The sequence below is a fragment of the Carcharhinus amblyrhynchos genome, chromosome 24 (assembly GCF_965287045.1).
Source record: "Carcharhinus amblyrhynchos chromosome 24, sCarAmb.v2.hapA, whole genome shotgun sequence".
In the NCBI taxonomy this organism is placed as follows: Eukaryota; Metazoa; Chordata; class Chondrichthyes; order Carcharhiniformes; family Carcharhinidae; genus Carcharhinus; species Carcharhinus amblyrhynchos.
In genome coordinates, this window is record NC_137347.1 from 24,774,508 (window position 1) to 24,795,676 (window position 21,169).

The 21,169-nt window shown below is 40.3% G+C and overlaps 2 protein-coding genes across 2 annotated transcripts in view; one reads left to right on the top strand and one right to left on the bottom strand.

Annotated features, from left to right (window-relative positions):
- The first annotated feature begins 68 nt into the window (after window positions 1-68).
- Window positions 69-14,337, top strand: tmem50a (transmembrane protein 50A). The gene is made up of 7 exons (XM_080211366.1): window positions 69-162; window positions 3,105-3,204; window positions 3,746-3,858; window positions 5,756-5,823; window positions 6,557-6,649; window positions 11,354-11,414; window positions 11,548-14,337. Exons 2-7 carry the CDS (start codon window positions 3,106-3,108, stop codon window positions 11,591-11,593), a joined length of 480 nt encoding a protein of 159 aa, XP_080067492.1. The 5' UTR covers window positions 69-162; window position 3,105; the 3' UTR covers window positions 11,594-14,337.
- A 1,046-nt stretch (window positions 14,338-15,383) lies between these two features.
- Window positions 15,384-21,169, bottom strand: part of rhd (Rh blood group, D antigen) — a 36,920-nt gene continuing 31,134 nt past the window's right edge. The window contains exons 9-10 of the mRNA XM_080211732.1: window positions 20,734-20,807; window positions 15,384-16,860 (exon numbers count right to left, since the gene is read on the bottom strand). Of these exons, the coding sequence (XP_080067858.1) occupies window positions 16,834-16,860; window positions 20,734-20,807 (101 nt within the window). The 3' untranslated portion in view covers window positions 15,384-16,833. The remainder of the gene's footprint in view (window positions 16,861-20,733; window positions 20,808-21,169) is intronic.

Here is a 21,169-nt window from a genome sequence, read left to right on the forward strand (position 1 = left end):
CACCTTATATACTCGACGGGCTGTGTCACTAGTCATGACGTCAGACAGGGATCACGTGATGACCCGTTCCCGAGCGCGCACGCGCATCTCCAGCTGGCTGTTGAAGGAGGATTGAGCTTTGTGTGTTTTTTTTCGCCATCGCAGTTACTGGTGACCGAGCAAGTATGGATTCGTTTCGTCGTTGTGGTCGTTTCCTTTTAAAATATAGACGTATTCGTTTCGCCATGTTTGATTTCCATCGACGGGGCGCGGCCGTTTTTGTTGTTCACGGCGATATATTCGGAGCCGTTGCCATAGGGTTCGGTCGCAGCTTTGGGGTGCGCATGCGAACATCCATCTCTGCCTCTCTCCCCTCCCTCCCTTCAGTGGGAGATGTAGTTTTGTGCAAGGCTGGGCTTTCAGCCTCAGGGAGGGAGTGGGAGTCCTGCAGGACTATAAATCCCAACGACACTGCAGGGCCCAGCCTTTCACTTTTCAGGCTCGGCTTAGTAATTGTTACATCCATCCTCTAGTGATGTGGAGCTGTTAATTTATCTAAAAGATAATTGTTTCTAATAATGGGCAGGGATTGGTGGTCTTTATTGTTGACTGCATCTACACAGATTAATTTAAGGTTGAAGTCATTTTACTATATTTATTGTTGACTGCATGTAGGCACAGATTAATTGAAGTTTGAAATAATTTCACTACATTTAGTACCTTCTAAAATATTCTGGATTGCCAAACTATTGAATAATGTTTGCATTGCTGCATTGAAAATATTATTTATTTTTATAATCTCAATTAGTTTATCTCATTGACCATAAAGCATGATCACTCTTATCACCTGTCTGTGTTTCTGCTAAACCCTGTATCCTGTTACTATTTGCTCCCTTGTTTCTGTCTCTGTCTCTGGCTGATACACACTATTGCAATCCTTGTATCCTATCCAATCCTGAGCTGAGTTTATGATCTCATATATTCTCTGTAATATGACTTATTTGTCTATCCCTTAGTCCATCTGTCACAGAAATCTTCATCTGTGTTTTTGTCATGTTTGCATATTTCACTATTCTAATTCCCTCCTGGTACCTCATTTTATACCTTCCGTAAACATCAATTCATTGAAGACCCTGTTTGCATCCTACGTTGTCACCCCTGTCTTTGTTTGGTTACACCTACTCCCAGTCTTCCAATACCACTGATTTAAAATTTTATTGTGTATTTAACCCCTTCATTTCCTTGACCCTTGCTATTTGCGTAATCTACTTCAGCCCTACAATCTTCCTTGAAATTGCAAGCTTCTGGTGCCCTTCCTTTCATTTATACATCATTCCTTCACTGACACTTTGGTGCTTTTATTATTTGGGCTCTCCCTTGTGTAATCCTCCAACCCTCACTGCTTCCATTTCTCTCTCCTTTTTTGAGGCTAAATAAACAGTAACCTGAGGCTGGAATTGAACCCAGGTTCCTGGAGCTGTGAGGCAGCAATGCTAACCACTGTGCCAGATGGTGTCTGGTCTGTACTGGGTTCTGTTTGCATGCCAGAGTGGAGTGCAGATGCTGCCAACTGTTCTGAACCTTTTTGCTTTTAGGTGGCACAAGACTTTGCAATTTAATAACATGTCCCATTTTAAAATAGACGATGAGGTAATGAGAGTGAGAAACTTGGGTCTGAAACAACTATGCTAAACTTAAATAAGGGTAATTAGAAAAGAATAAGGGCAGAGTTGCCAGGAGTGGATTAGGAAAGGAGTTCAGCAGAAAAGATAATTGATTAGCAATGGCAAGCATTTATAAAAATAATTCATGACTCACAACAAAGATGTACCCCAGTGAAGAAGAAGGATTCTATGAAAGGGTTAAATCAATCATGGTTGACCGTGGAAATTAAAGATAGTAGTAAACTGAAAGAAAAAGCATACAATTTGGCAAAGAGTAAGCCAGAAGATTGGAAAAGTTTTAAAAACCAACAAAAGATGACCAAAAATAGAGGGAGAAGATAAACTTAACACCAAGTGCTTCTTTAAATGTATGAAAAGGAAGAGAGAGGCCAAAGTGGACATAGCCTCTTAGTAAATGAAACTGAGGAAATAATAATGGGGAGGCAGGAAATGGCAAAGGAATTAAACAAATACTTTGTGTCAGTCGTCGCAGTGGAAGAAACTAATAACATTCCAAAATTTCTAAATAATCAAGGGGCAGAAGGTAAGGTAAGGGGAGGGGGGTGGGGGAAAAGGAATAAATACAATCTCTATCACTAGAGAAAAAGTACTAAAGAAATTTAAGGGCTAAAGGTTGATAAATCCCTGGACTTAATGGGTTGCATCCCTGGGTATTAAAGGAGGTAGCGACAGAGATGATGGGTGCAGTAATTGTAATCTTCTAAGAATCCTTAAATTCAGAAAATGTCTCAGAAGACAGTACAATGGTTAGCACTGCTATCTCTCAGCACCAGGGAACTGAATTTGATTCCGGCCTTGGGTCACTGTTTGTATGGGGTTTGCACATTCTCTCCGTATCTGTGTGGCTTTCCTCTGGGTGCTTTGATTTCTTCCCACGTCCAGAGATGTGCGGGTTAGGTGCATTGGCCATGCTAAGTTGCCCCTTAGTGGGGATAAAGTAGGAAGGTGGAATTGAGCATTACATCGGATCTCACTGAATGGCAAAGCAGACTCTATACGCCAAATGGCCTATTTCTGCTCTTATCTTATGGCTGGTGGCCATGATGTGGAGATGCTGGCGTTGGAGGGTAATCAGAGGGCGTAGATTTTAGAGAATTGTCAAAAGCACCAGAGGCAACAAGAGGAAATTTTTTTACACAAGTTGTTAGGATTTGGAATGCAATGCCTAATAAGAAAGTAGAGATTCAATAACAACCTTTGTAGGAAATTGGATATATGCTTAAGGGAGAAAATAATTGCAGTGATATGGGGAAAAGTGAGGCAGTGGGTCTAATTGATTACTCTTCAAAGGAACGAATACAAGCTTGAGGGGCTGAATGTCTGCCTTCCATGCTGTAGCCATTCTGATTCTGTAATTTCTTTAAGTCTGAATCTAGGTATATGTTTTCTTTAAAAAATAAAGGCTTGATGTGTATGGCTTGTCTTTCTTTGGCCTTATAGGATGTCAGGATTTTTAGATAATATCAGATGTCCAGATTGTGAATGTATTGACTGGAGTGAGAAACGAAATGCCATTGCGTCAATGGCTGCTGGTGTGTTGGTATGTAACCCTGCAAATCTTCATTTTTTTAAAAAATAAGATAATTATATAAGTGATAATTTAGCATATTTACAAGATTTGTATGTAATGAGGAGGCACTAATTATTTGATGTAACCAAGATGTAGAAAATCTTGTTCTAATATTCCTTCTTAATCCTTCTAATGCTATCTGTTTAAATTATTGTGTTACATTCCACATTGAAGTAGCATCTTTATCACTAAGATTAATATGCATGATTGTGTTGCTACAATTAAATAGAATTATGGGTCAAATGCAGGGTGCTCACTGGGTCAGTTTTGTCAACATATTGACTATTGTCTGAAGCTTGCTCACATCCATATTACATAGATGTTTTGAAAGAAAATCTTCTGTCCTCACTCTTCAAAATCTCATGATCTACTTTTGTTGTGCCTCCTTCACCTTTTTTTATCCCAAGATATTGTATTTGCGCTTGGAAATATGCCAATCGCTAATATAAATGAGGAAAAATGGATTTTAGATTTTGCTTAACTATCTGCTTATGGCATTTTGTTTCTCTAGTTTTTCACAGGCTGGTGGGTTATCATTGATGCTGCTGTGAAGTATCCTGAAATGGACAAATTCAACCATTCCTACCACACCTGTGGCGTTATAGCAACACTTGCATTTCTCATGTAAGTAACAATGAGCTTTAACAGTCTTGAAGATGGTGTGGGCCCACCCAGATCAATCTCTAGCTTTCCTGTAATTTACCTTCTGCCTTTGCCACAGAACTGCAAAGTCACATTTAACATCCACTGACTTTGACACAGTGCACTCTCTCCTCATCATACCTCCCCACTACTCTACAGCCAGTTGCGATGCTATTCTCCTCCAGTGTTGTTCATCTGAATGATCTTCACCTGGTACCACTCTTACTCAAATCTGTCGTAGCCAGGGAATATCCCGCAATGGCTTTTCTTTCCACACTTCTTCCTCTGGGAACCTGAAAGCATCTATCCTCAGCCTGGCCGATTTCTCATCTACATGTTGTTTGTTGGTGAATTCTATCCAATAATTTGACATAAGGTTCCTGATATGTACTAACAACATTCGACCCCTCCACTGCCAGTTTATCATCATATTGGCTGTCCACCATCAATTCTGGATAGGCTAAAATGCCATTCAATTAAATACTGAAAAGGCTTATTATCTGCAGCCCCTACCACATGAGCCACTGATTCAATTATTCCTTCTCTTTCTCTCTTGAATACATTAATACCTTGCAATTTACAATTGCATAGATTCTGAATGGCCTCTGGTATTTCATTCAAGCTAATATTCATATGTAAGCCTCAGCACAGATTGTTTAACATGGGATAATCATCGTCAAGCCTAATCCCATTCTTGCCCAATATTGCACATATATATTTCATGTTGAGGTTATTGTATAAATCAATACTTCTCCCAACCTATGGGAATGAGGCAAATTGTTACATTGGTATTGCTGCCTTGGCTTAGAGCAACTAACTTGGGGACAGAGGAGGAATTGAATCTGAGATCTTCTATCTATGTTGGTCACTTCTCTGGGCTGACCAGACTGTTTGAAACCTCAGTATCCTATTTGATTCTGATCTGTCCTTTTTGTCCTCATATAGTCTGCATCATCAGGACTGCCTATCTTATATAGGAATGAGAGTAGGTCATTTGGCCCATCGAGCCTTTCCTGCCACTTAATTAGATCATGGTTGATCTTTTACCTCAATACCATCTCCCTGCACTATCCCCATGCCCTTGGATGTCATTGGTATCTAAAAATCTATTGATCTTTACTTTGAACATAATGACCTGAGCCTCCACAACGCTCTAGGCTAAGGGCATCCAAAAAGATTCTCCATCCTCTGAAGAAATTCCTCCCCATTATGTTCCTAAATGGCACCTTGTATTCTGAGACTGTCCTTTGCTTCTAGACAACCCCTAACCAGGGGGAAGGTCCTTCCTGCATCAATACTTAAGTGAGACCATCTCTCATTCTTCTAAACACTAGAGAATACCGGCCCAGATGCCTCAACATTTCTTCAAAAGACAATCCAACCATCCTAGGGATTAGTTTGATGAACCTTTATTATACTCTCTATGTGGTCTCACCAAAACTCTATACAATGATACAAATTCTCAATGCCATTATTTTTTAAAATTTATTCTTTATTGGAATGTGGATGTTACTGAAAGGAACAGCATTTGCTGCATATCTCAAATTCCCCTTGAATTGGGTGGCTTGCTCGACCTTTTTCAGAGAGCAGTTGAGAGTCAACCGCATTGCTATAGGTCTGGAGTCACATGTAGGTCAGACAGGGTAAGGATAGCAGATTTCCCAAATGGGCATGAGTGAAACAACTGGGTTTCAGTGACAATTGTCACCATTATGGTGATCAGCTTTGTATTCCAGATTTTCATTAATTGAATTTAAATTCCACTAATTGCCCTGGTGGGATTTGAACCCACATCCCCAGATGATGTTACCACTATGTTACCATCTCAGCATACTGGTACTATAATGAAGCGTTACTTGAAAATGTCTTTTCTTTTTAGGATAAACGCTGTTTCAAATGGACAGGTCCGTGGAGATGGTTATAGTGAAGGTTGTATGGGACAGACAGGTATTTTGTTTCATTCTAATCAATAATATGAAGTGAATTAAGTGATCTCTGAGTTGGCATCTAGTTAATTTCTGTTCTTGGCTGTTTGACATTTTGTTTCTATTTTAATGTATGGGTTATGATTCCCTGTAATCAAGGTGAATCTGTCTGAATCCTCTCAGTTTGGTATCTGCTTTAACAATCTGTTAAGAAGTTGGTGAATTGTTATATCAGTTACCACATGCCCCTGCGCCAAGCATTCCCAACCACAATTGTAACCAATGAAGGGTGTGCCCTTCTCTGACCATCTTTCTTTAGAATTTAGTTCTGTTATCCCTTAGAGGACAAGTTTGTGGATCTGCTGACCTCTTAATCAGCCAGAGGAGAATATGTCTCTTGTGCATTTACTTATCCACTGGACTAGTAATAGGAGGACATCATTCTAGCTTAGGAAAGTCATTGCATCTACACTTTGCTTGTCCATTAAAAATAATTGTGTCCTTTTATCATTGTGGAAAAGTACCATTGTGGCAAAATAATATGATTGGTAAATAATCTGCCATAATGTTCTATAATCCACATGGCTTACAACTTCTTTGTGAATATAAAACCCTGTCTCTAATGCAAACCTGCATACTTTTTGAAAGATTCTCGAGACTGAATCTGAAGTTGCTACTGTATATTTTAATCAATTTCAGATGACTTGCTATATCTTGTTTACTGCACACCCTAATACGTAGTGATTATTTTACAGGCGCTCGAATCTGGCTTTTCATTGGTTTTATGTTGGCATTTGGATCGCTTATTGCATCCATGTGGATCCTCTTTGGTGGTTATGTTGTGCCACGTAAGTGAATGCAAGTTATTCCTTGAATTGGCCTTTTTGAAACCCATTTATTTAGCCCTATGCCTGACTGATTTGATTTATTGTTGTCACATGTATTAATATACAGTGAAAAGTATTGTTTCTTGCATGCTATCTAGATAAAGTGTACAGTTCATAGAGAAGGAAAGGAGAGAGTGCAGAGCTAGGGTGTAGAGAAAGATCAATTTAGTGCATGCTTCCTTTTAGCCCTCCTGATTTCCCTCTTAAGTAGCTTCTTGCATTTTTTGTACTCCTCGAGCATCTGATTTGTTCCTTGCTGCCTATACATTTCATACAACTGTCTCTTCCTCTTAATTGGTGTTACAATCTCCCTCGAGAACCAAGGTTCCTTATTCCTATTTACTTTGCCTTTAATCCTGACAGGAACATACAAACTCTGCACTCTTAAAATTTCTTCTTTGAAGGCCTCCCACTTTCCATTTACATCCTTACCAGAAAACAGCCTGTGCCAATCCACACTTTCCAGATCCCTTCTCATCCACAATGCTGAGGAAGTCGTGGATAGCATGTTCAGCAAATTGGGGTGGCACGGTAGCGCGGTGGTTGGTACTGCTGCTTCACAGCTCCAAGGACCTGTGTTCGATTCTTGGCTTGGGTCACTGTCTGTGTGGAGTTTGCGCGTTCTCCTCGTGTCTGCGTGCGTTTCCTCCGGGTGCTCTGGTTTCCTCCCACAGTCCAAAGATGTGCGGGTTAGGTTGATTGGCCATGCTAAAATTGCATCTTAGTGTCCTGAGATGCGTAGGTTAGAGGGATTAGTGGGTAAAATAGGTAGGGATATAGAGGTAAGGCCTGGGTGGGATTGTGGTCAATGCAGACTTGATGGGCCGAAGGGCCTCTTTCTGTACTGTAGAGTTCTGTGATTCTATAATAAGATAGGTTCATTCAAAACTCTGATGGCAGCAGGGAAGAAACTATTCTTGCATTGCTATGTGACTTCAGACCTATGTATCTCTTTTCCCGAAGGAAAAAGGTGAAAGAGAGTGTGTTTGGGTTGCGTGTGGTCCTTAATTATGTTGGCTGCTTTTCTGAGGCAGCGGGAAGTGTAGACAGAGTCAATGGATGGGAGGCTGGTTTGCGTGATTTACTGGGCTTCATTCGTGACCCTTTGTAATTTCTTGCGGTTTTGGGCAGAGCAGGAGCCATACCATGCTGTGGTACAACTGGAAAGAATTCTTTCTATGGTGCTTCTGCAAAAGTTGATGGAAGTCATAGATGCCGTGCCAAATTTTCTTAGTCTTCAGAGACTGATGCCGAAACCCAAATAATTAGCTGTGATTTGTTGCTAGTTTTTATGTTAGGTTGCTTCTCCGTCAATGCTTCCTAAAGGTTTAAAACAAAATAATGGCACAAACAGATTGGTTAATCAATTTTCTCAACACTTATAGGCAATATATCAGGAATTCTTGTTTTTTTTATAATACATTTTGCTACTTAACCAAGGTTGAGATTTTAAGATTAGACTTCATCATTGTTTTGTGTATTTCCTGAGTATTCAATTTTTGCATGTTTTAATTGCACTTGGGTAATGGAGACAGTGTTTACAGTACATTACAGAACATTGGAAAACTAGGGGTTGCCTCACAGCGCCAGGGACCCGGGTTCAATTTCCAGCTTGGGTCACTCTGTGCGGAGTCTGCATGTTCTCCCTGTGTCTGCATGGGTTTCCTCTGCGTGCTTCGGTTTCCTCCAAGCCCAAAAGACGTGCTGGTTAGATACATTGGCCGTGCTAAATTCTCCCTCAGTGTGCCCAAACAGATGCCAGACTGTGGTGACTAGGGAATTTTCACAGTAACTTCATTGCAGTGTTAATGTAAGACAACTTGTGACACTAATAAATAAACAAAACTAAAGATATATAATTTGGGGGACAGTGTGCATTTTCACCACAATGTACAAGGGCAAGGAAAAAAATTTTCACAATTGCCATGTTTACTGATATGCAGTTTGATAGTTCGGAATGCAGTGTCACTTTAATGGTTTCCCTTAACTGTCTGCAAGAAAGGGGGAAAGTGGTTTTTTTTTATTTAAACTTATAGGAAACATGGAGTCCCTTGGAGACTGTAATAATCTTTCCAAGGCCAGTTAACCTTGAAGATCTGAAACTTGGCACTTGTAAAGTTGGTAACATTGTCAGAGATCAGGATTTCGGGTAGCTTGTGCATGCAGAAACATTGTTGTAGTTTCTCAATGATAGCATGGGAAATGGTGGAATCCATGCGATGTATTTCCAATCATTTGGAGTGCGGGTTGACCATAATTTAGAAAGATCTTGTGAAGTCTAAATGCACTTGCATCCAGGACCTATCAGGCCACTCCCATGGACATAGGGAGGCTGAGGGTAGGAGCTTTTGATTGTCTTGGTATGACTCGCACTGTCTGACCAAGTCAGTAATGTCCACATCAAGGTCAGGCTACCACACGTAGCTCTTGGATAGTATTTTCATCTTCGAAATTCCAGGGTGGCTGTAGTATAATTCCATAAGTATCAGACATCAGCCTGGGTGAAGGATAACTGCATGGGAACCCCAGAGGATGATGCCATCTTCAACACTGAGCTCACCTTCTTCAAGTGGTGTTTCATTTCATCTGAGGGCTGTCATTTGAATCCTCATGTAATGTTATATTTCCAGAGCTGGCCTTGGTCTTTTGTCAAAATCGCATGTATTTTGACTGTCCTGACATCTTAACCTCAGTTCTGATCTTCTGCAGATTTTCCAATAGTCTGCTTTCTTAGCATCTAGAACCTTCTGGAATTTGCTTCTGAGGAATTTGAAGGCTGTGCCTTACCTACTTTGACTGCTTGGTGATATGACTCTGGCTTCACCGCTGTCAGGCATTCAGAGATATTTCACCAACACCGTCCGTCACACTGGGTTGAAGGTTGAATGTTGCATGCCTCCCCCCAATCAGAGGACGCTGCCATCTGATGTCCCCTGTATTTCCTGAGCTCCTTTTCCTGCATTCTCCAATGAGAGAGCTTTCTGAATGGCCTCCTTTAGATCCAAATTGGCTTCTGTCAGTAATTTCTTTTGGATTCTACAGACCAGTCTACGTTGTGATATGTCATTTAGGGGTGGCTCGAATTCAGTGTTCTGCCAATTTTTGAAACCTGTTCAGAAATTTGGTGACAGATTCTGCAGGGGTTCACCCTGCAATTTAAAGCGGTATCGCTGGAGCATTATGGAAGATTTTGGGTCATAATAATCTTTAACCAAGTCCACCAATTCATTAAAGACTTTGGAGTTAGGGTCATCTGGGTAAGTCAGGCTTTTTATTCCACTGAAGGTTGGGACCCCACATGCTGTCAGCAAGATCACTTTCTGCTTCTCATCTCTCTCAATATTGTGGCTCAAAAAAAGTAATGCATGCATTCTGCATATTGGGCCCAGTTTTCTATGCTTGCATCGTAGGCTTCAAGTTTATCAAAAAGAGGCATTTTTCTTACCAGAGGATTGTTTGTCTTGACAGTAAAAATGGCCCTGAAGGAAGAAAAAAAAATCGCTTTACTCCTCATCGCCAATGTAATAATCTTGCGAGGCCAGCTCGTTGCTATTGCTAAAATTTTCAAACTGGATAAAGACCTATAATGGCTGCGTATTATATCTGTTTGTAACTCTTGAACAAAATAAGCTACCTGTCAGTATCAGGGAAACTTGCACATGGTTGTCTCTGAAAAGCCACTAATGACCCCTTGTGGGCTGCACAGACCACATTTAGACAGCTCTTGTAAGGCTTTCTTTAATTTCATAACCCAGGTGACCAACAGGAGTCAGCTCGAATGTTAAACCAAAGGGCCCTGCCACCTTCCTTTTGATTCTTTATGGTTGAGGCATTCCACAATCAAAAGGACCCAAACAAGAGTTGCATATCCTTTGTCAAAGACAGTATGAAGAACTGGGAGGCATGGACCAGTAATATTACCTTGCTGGACTGCAACCTCTGTCTGCCATTTTCCCATCTAACTAGCAGCATCACAGACCAGGAGCTTTGGCTCAGGTTGGACACCTGGCCGCATCTACACAGCTTCTATTGGAAATTTTGTACCATCGCTAACAAAACTGATTTAGCTCTACATGCCTATCCCTTTGAAGTCAACCCCACTGAAAAAGAGAATTTCAGCTTACCAACCTCTGTGAAAGAATACCATTTTGGACTTGGATTCTGGAATCCACATGGAACAGTACATCTTGCCTCTGCTCTTAAATTTTTCCTTTCTCTATTCTTCTCTTGTGTATGAGTGCAAATGAGGTAATGTTACCATCCCCCTCTCATATTTTGTCTGGGCAAATGAGCCTATCCTGTCTTATGTTTGCTATGGGGTTATTAATGGAAAATTGGATCACCCCAAAACTGAGGGGTTGGGAAATACGCCATCATTTATAAAGGGGGAAGCAAACCAAAAACAACTTTCTGTTTATGGATGAGTGGTGAGAGGAGAAATTCATACTGTTAAATTAATCCCTATCCTTTCTATAACTCTACTGAAATGATCTTCGGTACATATAATTATATTCCAATGTCTTGATTAGACAAAATGTTTTGTATTGAAAATTGAGAGATTTTTTCCAAGTTTTAGGTGCTGTATGTTTTTCTGTTTTCCTAAACTTGTATTTTCAGATTTTTAAAAGATATATATTTATTTGATTATTACTTTTCTCTTTCTAGAGAAGGCAGATGTTTACCCTGGAATTGCTGTCTTTTTCCAAAATGCATTTATCTTCTTTGGGTAAGCATTTAACAATGGTAATACATTCTGAAATGTTTTTATAAAGATAAAACTAAAATGAACAGCAATTCTAAGCAACTGAAATACAGAAACCTTTCAACTTTTTTACTGAAGAAATTTCTGTCTTGTGCAGGGGACTGGTTTTCAAGTTTGGACGTACAGAAGACCTGTGGCAGTAAATATCCAAGCATTGCAATGTATTAACCATATTTTGTATTTTCTCACACAACCTGTCTTGCTGTATTTGTTAGTAACTTTTGCTGTTAAGTTTACATGCTGCCATCACTCTACAACTTCCCTTTTGGAACTTGTCACTCATATCTGACTTTGATATGTGTTTTTTTTTAATTAATAGACATTGTTAGAATGAGTGACAAATAATATAGAACACATTAAATTGTTATCCCCAGTAGTGGCAGAATTCAGAATGGTGGAGGATTGTAAATGAAGTATAACATGATTTGTTTTTTTTAAACAATAGGTGGGAATTTCCTGACAAACCATGTCAGGAATCACTGATTTTTGTCACCAGTCTTCCCAATGTGAGAGTGTTCCAAAATTTCCTGTAAAACTTATTTGCACACATTGCAGCAAACTTGCCATTCAGTGGATCTTGGAAGAAGTGTGACCAAGGGTGGGCTCAGTTTCTCACGCTGCTCAATTATTTATCTCAAAGTGTCAAATCTGCACAGCTGCTCTGGTGAACTCTGATATGATCTTTGCGCCTGTAGTCTTCATTCTTTGTAACATTGCTTGGTGGACCACATGTATCCATTTTTCACAGCCCTAGAGAAGATCTTCATGTCGTAGGACCTGGGACCAGTTGTAAGGTTCCAAGAATCAGGTGTTTCATGGTCATTTAGATCTTCAGAGGACATATCTTCAGAGGACAAGGATTGAGTGCCCTGAACGATTCATGTGACTGTTTCACTGAGGCAAATAGCAATGATCATTTGGCAATTCTGATGCATAAAGGAGTTTTCTGAGCTGATAAATGAGGGCATGGTCATACTGGTAAATGCTGCAAAGACATCAGTGGTTTTGCTGCTGGGGAGACATTCCAAATCTCCAGCACATACTAGAGAACTCAAACGCTGCAACTATTGGTTGTGGGAGGTGCAACAAAAATGCAGTTGTTCTACTTCATTGTTACTTGGCACTTCGGCACAATTGCACATTGTATTTCTGCTTTGCTTCAATGTGTCTTGAGGATCAGTGATCCCAGATATTTAAATTGCACCACCCATTTCACAATCTCACCTGCAAATCTAGAGATTGTAAATCCATTCTTAGATTGGGGAGGAACAGCATGTTTGCTGCTGTCTCCTGCCATAGTTAATCGCACACTATTATTCCTGTCTCGGCTGCTCTTCCCTATAATAACAGGAAAATGTGCCAGTGGAGCTACTTTACCATTCTGAACACATTGTGTAGAGTGAGATTCCCACTGTACTAGTATCAGGAATCAACTAGCCTTTGGGTGCGCAACATAAATTCAAGCGAAGTAACAACCAAAGAACTGGAAAAAATCATTTTAAAGTACAAAAAAACAAGCTGCATGTACTTCTACGTGGCTGAGATTCCTGAGTGATATTCCACCAGAAGATAATATCAGGCCCGCCTATGCATAGATTTCTTGAGAATATCACAAACTAGCATGATTTCAAGAAAGCTGTGCTTGCAGCTGTTGTAAATAGAGTCAGAACTGTATTAGGTTTTGGAGGATTTTGTTTGATAAAGAGCGCTTTGACCAAATTGAGACATGTTCTAGCAAATTAGAATAGAGTTCACCAGTTTATCCCACACCATATCATCCTCCAGCTCTTATCCTGGGAAACAAGTTTCTAATGTAAACACACCATTGCTGCAATAGAAGTTTTCAGGAAATTCTGAACCAGTGTATTTTAAATATAAAGTTCCTGGATGTGAAACTAACTAATTTGTATGATGCTTTGCACAAGCCCAAGATGTCTTGGACCTTTACAGCTAATGAAATTCATCTTGGGTAGTTACAATTGCTGTATGCTTGTCTACCAAACAACTTTCCATAAATGGCAATGGGTTAAATTTCTGCAATCCTCAACCTTTTAGAACTATTGTTTGTTTAAACAGTATTGATGAGCTAGGGAATACTGCAAAGTTGCAGCAAAGGTTTCAGGGCTCGTTGTCAGAGAATCCTGACAACAGTTCCTCTTGAACTCGACTAGTTCTCGCTTATGCTCTCTCTTTTCTGACATGCCAAACCCAGGCTGCCTGAACCTGTTACTGGAAAAGCAAGTAGCGATACACAAGTTGGGTAATTCAGAGGACCGTTGCCAGATGTAGGGGAGCAATGTCATTGCAGTAATTGTTGATTTGTAAGTAGAGTTTTATATTAGTTAAAATGAAGGTCATTGTATCAACTGTATCCAACCACAAGTTTGATGCTGATGTTAGGGAAACTCCAGTCATGGTGGCATCCTTAAAACTTTAGTTTATTTGAAAATCTTGAGTATAAATGGCTAACTCCACTATGAGCCATGTTGATCTACACACGTGCGCACGCACATACACACACGCGCGCACACACACACTCTCACTTGGTAGCTAACTGGTAATTATGTTCTGTGTGTGGTGCTGTAACTCTTGCATTACTGATAACAAGTGCAAAAGAGTCCCATAAAAATGTTCATGTAATAATTCTTTTGTATATAATTCAGTTTTGCACAGACATGTAAAGCAAACTTGAGTGCACAGTTATGACTTTCTCTCTTGCTTTGGTAAAGTTGCCATGGGGCTCAATCATGTATTTTAATGACTTGCTATTTTGAGTATTCAATATTTTTCATTTGTGTTTTTAATAATGAAGTGTACACGCAATGTAATAATTGCAAAATTGCTAAGTATTAAAATCTGTTCAATAAATGAGTAAATTTCAAAAATAGTGGAAAAGTGATTGAATCTATTTATTATAATTAGATTTTTGATGTGCTGTGCCGTCGAAGGTAAACCTTGGGGGTGAAGGGACTTCCAGCTGTTTATGTCAGCGGGATTTTCTGGTTCCACTGCGCTGAACGGAGATTTGGTTAAGTGTGGCAGTGGGTGTAAACGGCTGGGGAGATTACACCTAATATGTCCAATAATTCTCTGCATTGTAACTGCTTTATTTTGGTCATATGCTTTGGTCAGCATTAAACTCTGTTTCCTCACAAGAAGGGGTGGAAATGTCACTGAGTGAGTTACTCAAGGCTGCCCTGGTCTTCAATTCATGGGCAGATCATCGTGAACTGTTTTCTGCCAGTCCTAGTTTTGGAGAGGAAAATGTAATTTGGGAACTTTACAGGGCAATCAGTGATGTGGAAGAAATTAAACCAAAGATGCAGGAAATTTCAGGCCCGGCAGCATCTGTAAATAGAGAAACAGTTAACATTTTGGGTCTTGTGACCTTCAATCAGAACTGGGTTTTTTCCCCTTTTCATAGATGCTTTCAGACCACTGAGTATTTCCAGTATTGTTTTTTATTTCAGATTTCCAGCATTTCAATGTTTTGCTTCTGTATTTTGGAAGAGATGGTTTGGCAAAAACACTCTCATCAATGCTTCTATTAGGGCTAGCATAGGAAGAGAGAAATCGGAAATGTGGTAGCTGGGGAGTGATTTTCTGACCTTGCAGATCAAGCCAATCCTGGGAAATAGTGTGCGAGCTTAAAAGTCAGCTTTGCGCCCACTGCCAGTTTACAATCATCCAGCTCCCTTCCTAATGGTGCAAACCAGAAATGGCATGAGGCTGATTAGCATATTTAAAGTGGCATTTAAATATGCATAGCCCATTCAACGCCAGATTCTCCCAGCTCCTGGGATCTTCAGATGCAGCGTGAGATAAGTGAGAATCAGTACTGGTCTCCCACAGCGAAAACCAGGTGTGATGGCCAATGTCAAGGGGCTCAGAGGCCATTGAAGCCACGTGGTTATCAGGGACAGCAAACTGCGCAGTGGGACAGAAAGACAGTGCCCTGTGTGTCCGTCACTGAGTTTTGGCTAACGAAAAGAAATCTTAAGTTGAATCATCACAGTAACAAAAACAAAGAGTAACCTCTATAGTAGCTACATTGCAATTCAAATAGGTTTAATATATTTGTTCCATGGAAACATTCTGAGATGTAATAAATACATATTTGCATCAGACAAAACATGCCTTTTAATCATTTTCAAACTATTTACCTCAGATAAGAAACAATTCAGGAAGTTGTGGTCTGTTGCAAAAATGTGTTCCACTGTGTAAGAATGACACCTTGCCTTATGTTTAAAAAGATTTTTAAAAATTCTAAAGCTGATACTAAATTATTTTGGAGGAATGTTGTTGATCGATATTAGTTAGAAATGTTTGATGCTAGGTGGAAAAAAAATCATGTTGATTGGAAAAATGGATTAGTAAATGATAGAAATGACTGAATCTTATCCCTATTCTGATATGTTTATAACATTTAAGATGATTTCAATTAAAAAAAAATTAATTTGAAGGAAACTTTGAGAAAAGCTGATAATTTTCAGTGATGGTATTGGATTTGGAGTGGTAGAAGTATTAAAGTAAATCTTATAAATTTTTATGTTTGGCATGGAGCTTCAAACACAACAGTGTGTCAGAAATTTAGACTTTCTGTCCACAAGAAACTATTTAAAAAGAAAATTAATTGAAAAACACTTGGTGTATGCCAACCTTCATGCCTAAATCTTTGATTAGTGCTTTTGGCAAACAAAGCTTTACACAGAACATTCTTGTGAAACCTACACAATTTCATAAATGCCCCCAGTGATATTCCTGAAAGATCATCCTTCCTGCATGAGAATGTGAAACAGCCAACCTTGATTTTATTCACGTTCTTCCATCAGGAACACTGGGTGGTGATCAGGAATGGACACCTCCAAATCTGATTCTCTCATTCCTTTACAAAGGACACAGAGATCATTGCAGAATCCTATAATTGGCCTGGCTCACATTACCTGACTTAGCACAGACTGTAGAACCTGGATCTTCCTGGTCTGTATGGCTATTCTAAAGGGTGCAATACATTTGATATATGCTCCATCAGGGGCGCTCACTGTCTCTGAATATTTACATATTAAACATTTCTCCAGCTATTATTAACGCTTGGTTAAAATTTTCACATTATCTGGCAATGCAAACTTGTACACATTCAATATAACATTTAATCAAAAAACAGAAAACAATGCATAAGCTATAACATTTTGACAAAGGGTTTCCAACCTTGTGGGTTTCGAACATGTATGGACATACTTTACACTATTCCAATGCTAAAATTCAAGAGATATTTGTTCTTTTCTTTTGTACACTTGTGAAATTAGTTTCGCCCTTCTGAAATGATTCTTCATCTCTTGCTTCTGTTGTCATTTCCAAATAGGAACAATGTTGGTGAACGTTCTCAGACCATAGTTACGAGGTGTGGAAACTATATTAGGAAAAAAACATTGCATCAAATGGAGTTAATAGTGAAGCTGATTCAGTTTATAGCAGATGTAAGTCTCCAAAGCAAAACTTCCCCCAGGTTGATAGCCTCTTAACAGAGCTTTCAACCCTGGGGGAAGTTCTGCTTTGGAGACAGCTCTTTTCGAAGAGAAAAAAATAGATTTAATGAAAGGCTGATGTAACAACAGTTCACTTATATTGATCAGCTCTTTGGCTTTTGTATCATTTAAAATTGTGCACATTTTAATCAATGATATTTATCATTTGAAAGATTTGAGCTTGTGAAGATAAGTGAGCGTTTATTTAAAATACCCAATGCTTGTGTCATTGTTGTTTCAAATGAGAACAGATGTTACATTTTAGATTAAAGCCAAAGGAAATTGATTAAAAGACTTTGGGTGGGATCGTCGCCTGCGTCTCCTTACCCCCATCCCATGGTATGTTTTGCAGCAGTGGAGGTGGCTCATGTTGGGTGGGATGTCTGTGACGTGTTGCATGGCTTTCTCATCCCTTCAAAGTGGAGGAATGGGACAGAGAAAGAAAAATGCAAATAGAGAGAGAGGGATAAAGATTAGTGAAGGAGGAGAGAGATTTGACAGAAAGATTAAGGTCAATGGGAAGAACATTGGATGGTGCATAATTGTCTAGTTTTTGTTGCAAATCAAGATGAGTTTTTTAAAATTTTATTTATTAGTGTCTCAAGTGGGCTTGCATTAACACTGCAATGAAGTTACTGTGAAAATCCCCTAGTCATCACACGCCGGCACCTGTTTGGGTACACTGAGGGAGAATTTAGCATAGCCAATGCACCTAATCAGCATGTCTTTTGGGCTGTGGGAGGAAACCAGAGTACCTGGAGGAAACCCATGCAAATACAGGGAGAACGTGCAGACTCCATACAGACAGTGACCCAAGCTGGGGATTGAACTCGTGTCCCTAGCACTGTGAGGCAGCAGTGCTAGCCACTGTGTTGCTCGAATTTCATCCCCTTTTTGGAGGGGGAACCTTACAAGAACTAGGGGAGGTGATGGCCCCGTAGCATTATTGCTGTACTAGTAATTCAGACGCCCAGCTAATGTTCTGGGGACTTGGGTTCAAATCCCACCACAGCAGATGGTGGAATTTGAGTTCAATATGAAGAATGTGGAATTAAGAATCTACTTATGATCATGAAACCATTGCTGATTGATGGAAAACCCATCTGTTTCACTAACATCCTTTATGGAAGGAAATCTGCTGTCCTTACCTATTCTGGCCTATGTGTGACTCAGAGCCATAGCAATGTGATTGACTCTTAATTGCCTTGGGCAGTGAGGGATGGACAATAGCATCGCTGGCTGGCCAGCATTTAATATACCATGAATAAATAAAATTAAAAATTGTCAAAGTGTCAATTCTGGTGAGAAAACCAGTCTGAAACTCAAATCCTGACAATTTGAGAGCCAATTAAAAGAGTGGGTGGAATTTACTGACTCTGGGTGGGAATGCTTGGAGCTCGGAACAAGAGCCCCTGCCACACCCCAAGCACAAACTCTCCTAATCGCCCTCCCCCATCCTGGACATCCAGGGCATTCCCATTTCACCCCCATTCCCCTCTGCTCATCTGCTGCATTCCCCCATCCCCTCTCCAACCCACCCCTGATTATCCCTGGCATTCCCATCATACCAGCCTCCCCTCACCCACCTCCCTTGCACCCTCCAATCATCGCTGCATCCCCAGCCCCTCTCCCCATCTACCCCACCAGATTATCCCCACCATCGTCAAAGCCCTCACCGTCTGCTATCACCCCACCACGACAAATAGATGTCCCTGCTCATGAGGCTCCCCTTAGGGCTCCTCCTGACATCAGGTGGCACAGGTTGGCACTGTGCCAACCTGGCAGTGTCAATCTGTACTGGGGCCATACCAGAGGGCATTGCCAGGGCACTGCCTGGCAATGTCCCTCCTCTCTCCTTCTGGGGGCTATACTGATCTTTGCACCCCCAGGGGGATTCCCTCGACAGCTCCATATTTGGATGAATCTGTTGTGAATTTTGCCAATGTGATATCATGTCAGCAAGGTTTGAAAATTTAGTAAGGGTGAGTGATTTGGCAAGGGGGGGGCTGGTGTATAATTATTTTGAAATGTGATCTGGTGTGGGCAAGATTACATCGCCAGTAGGGTCTGGGAAAATTGGAGATCATGATCTTGTCAGTAATTTTTGCAATTTCTGGTTTTCACTAGATTTTGAGCCCACTCTGGCGATCTCACACACATGGAGTGCGGGGCTGAAGATCCCACCCAACATGTTTGCAAAGATTGCTGCAGATATACTTGAGGTTTAAGCATTTTTTGTGAGCCTAGCCTAACAAAGTTGGAGAATTATTGAACCAGTCTATCTTGTTCAACTTTATGGTTAAGAATGACAGCAGACCCGAGCGAAAATGTTTTTCATTGCATCATAGACCACGCACCATAGAAAGCATCCTTTCAGGATGTTTCACAGATTGGTATGGCTCCTGCTCTGACCAAGACCGCAAGAAACAACAAAGGATTGTGAACGTAGCCTAGTCCATCACTCAAACTAGTTTCCCATCCATTGACAGTGTCCACACTGCTCACTGCCTCGGAAAAGCAGCCAACATAATCAAGGACTGCTCGCACCCTGGACATACCCTCTTTCACCTTTTTCCGTTAGGAAAAACATACAAAAGTCTGAGGTCACGTATCAACTGACTCAAGAACAGCTTCTTCGCTGCTGCCATCCGACGTTTGAATGGATCTACCTTATATTAAATTGATCTCTCTCTACTCCCTAGCTATGACTGTAACACTATATTCTGCATCTTCTTGTTTCCTTCTTCCCTGTGTACCCTATGTATGCCATGCTTTGTCTCTATAGCGCACAAGAAGCAATGTTTTTCACTTTATCCCAATACATGCGACTATACTAAATCAAATCAAAAAACGGTACAGTACTCATGAACATCGGAGGATGCTGGTTCATTTCTGTGTCCCAAAGAATTCTTGATCTCAGTTGTGCTGCCATTGCAAGATTTTAAATGAGGCAACATAACTCCCCAGAAGGAGGGAGAAACAGTCATATTTAGTTACCTCCTATCTGACTCAAGAAGAATGCATTTGAAACCTGCCACCAAGCTACCCATTGTTTGGGAGAGAAGGTGCATCACCTTCTCTAGGAGGTGATGGCCTAGTGGTATTATTGCTACATTATTAATCCAGAAACTCAGCTACTGTTCTGGGAACCTGGGTTTGAAACCTGCCACAGCAGATGTTGAATTTGAACTCAATCAAAAATATCTGGAAATAATAACCTACTGATGATAATGAAACCATTGCTAATTGTCAGAAAAACCCATCTGGTTCACTAACGCCCTTTAGGGAAGGAAATCTGCCGTCCTTACCTGGTCTGGCCTACATGTGACTCCAGATTCACAGCAATGTGGTTTACATGTAACTGTCCTCTGGACAAAGGCAACATGGGATGCGCAATAAATGCTGGCCAGCCAGCGATGCCCGTATCCCACAAATGAATAAAAAAAATCACAGTGAAGCAAAAAAAAGAGAAATAAGAAAGGACAGTAGAATTCTCCCAAGTGATATTGTTTAAAATATTGGTGGCAACCTATGTCTTCTCAGGCAAAAGAATGAAAGAGAATAGAAAATTCATATCCAACACAGTGCTGCTCCACAGTATATTATGCTCACCAGTCAATAATTATTCATAAAAGTTCATTCACAGATCATTTGAACCTGTGAATAAAATCTCATTTAGAATAATTAACCTAATAACAGTAACATTTCCCAAAGGGAAATGGGGCGTTCCTGTTGCACACAAATTGTTTCCTCCTTACCTCCCAATATGCTTGGTCATCGTAGCATTTTAAATCAGGGGGCGATTTCCAAATATTTAACTTCAGAATAAAACCTGCAAACAAAACCAAAGGCAAAGTTATAATGTTGCATTCTTAAAGGCACAAACATGACTCAGGTGAAATATGTTCATGTTCTATTTTTGGGCTTAAGGGGCAGAAGGAGGAAGTGCTGCATTGTCAGCTATGTCAGAATTTGGATAAAATGGTAAACTGAGGCTCCATCTATCTCCTCTGATACTTGAAGTGTATGATATATTTATAGAATCCCTACTGTACAGTAGGAGGGCATTTGGCTCACCTGCACCTTTGACAGAGTATCTTACCCAGACCTTCTCTCCCACCCTATCCCCATACCCCAATGTATTTACCCCACTATTCCACCTAACCCACACATCTTTGGACTGTGGGAGGAAAT

Coding starts and splice junctions, on each gene's coding strand:
- tmem50a (XM_080211366.1), top strand. CDS start 3,106: ATGTCAGGATTTTTAGATAATATCAGATGTCCAGATTGTGAATGTATT. Junction 3,859..5,755: donor GCAACACTTGCATTTCTCAT/GTAAGTAACAAT, acceptor TTTTCTTTTTAG/GATAAACGCTGTTTCAAATG. Junction 11,415..11,547: donor AATGCATTTATCTTCTTTGG/GTAAGCATTTAA, acceptor TGTCTTGTGCAG/GGGACTGGTTTTCAAGTTTG.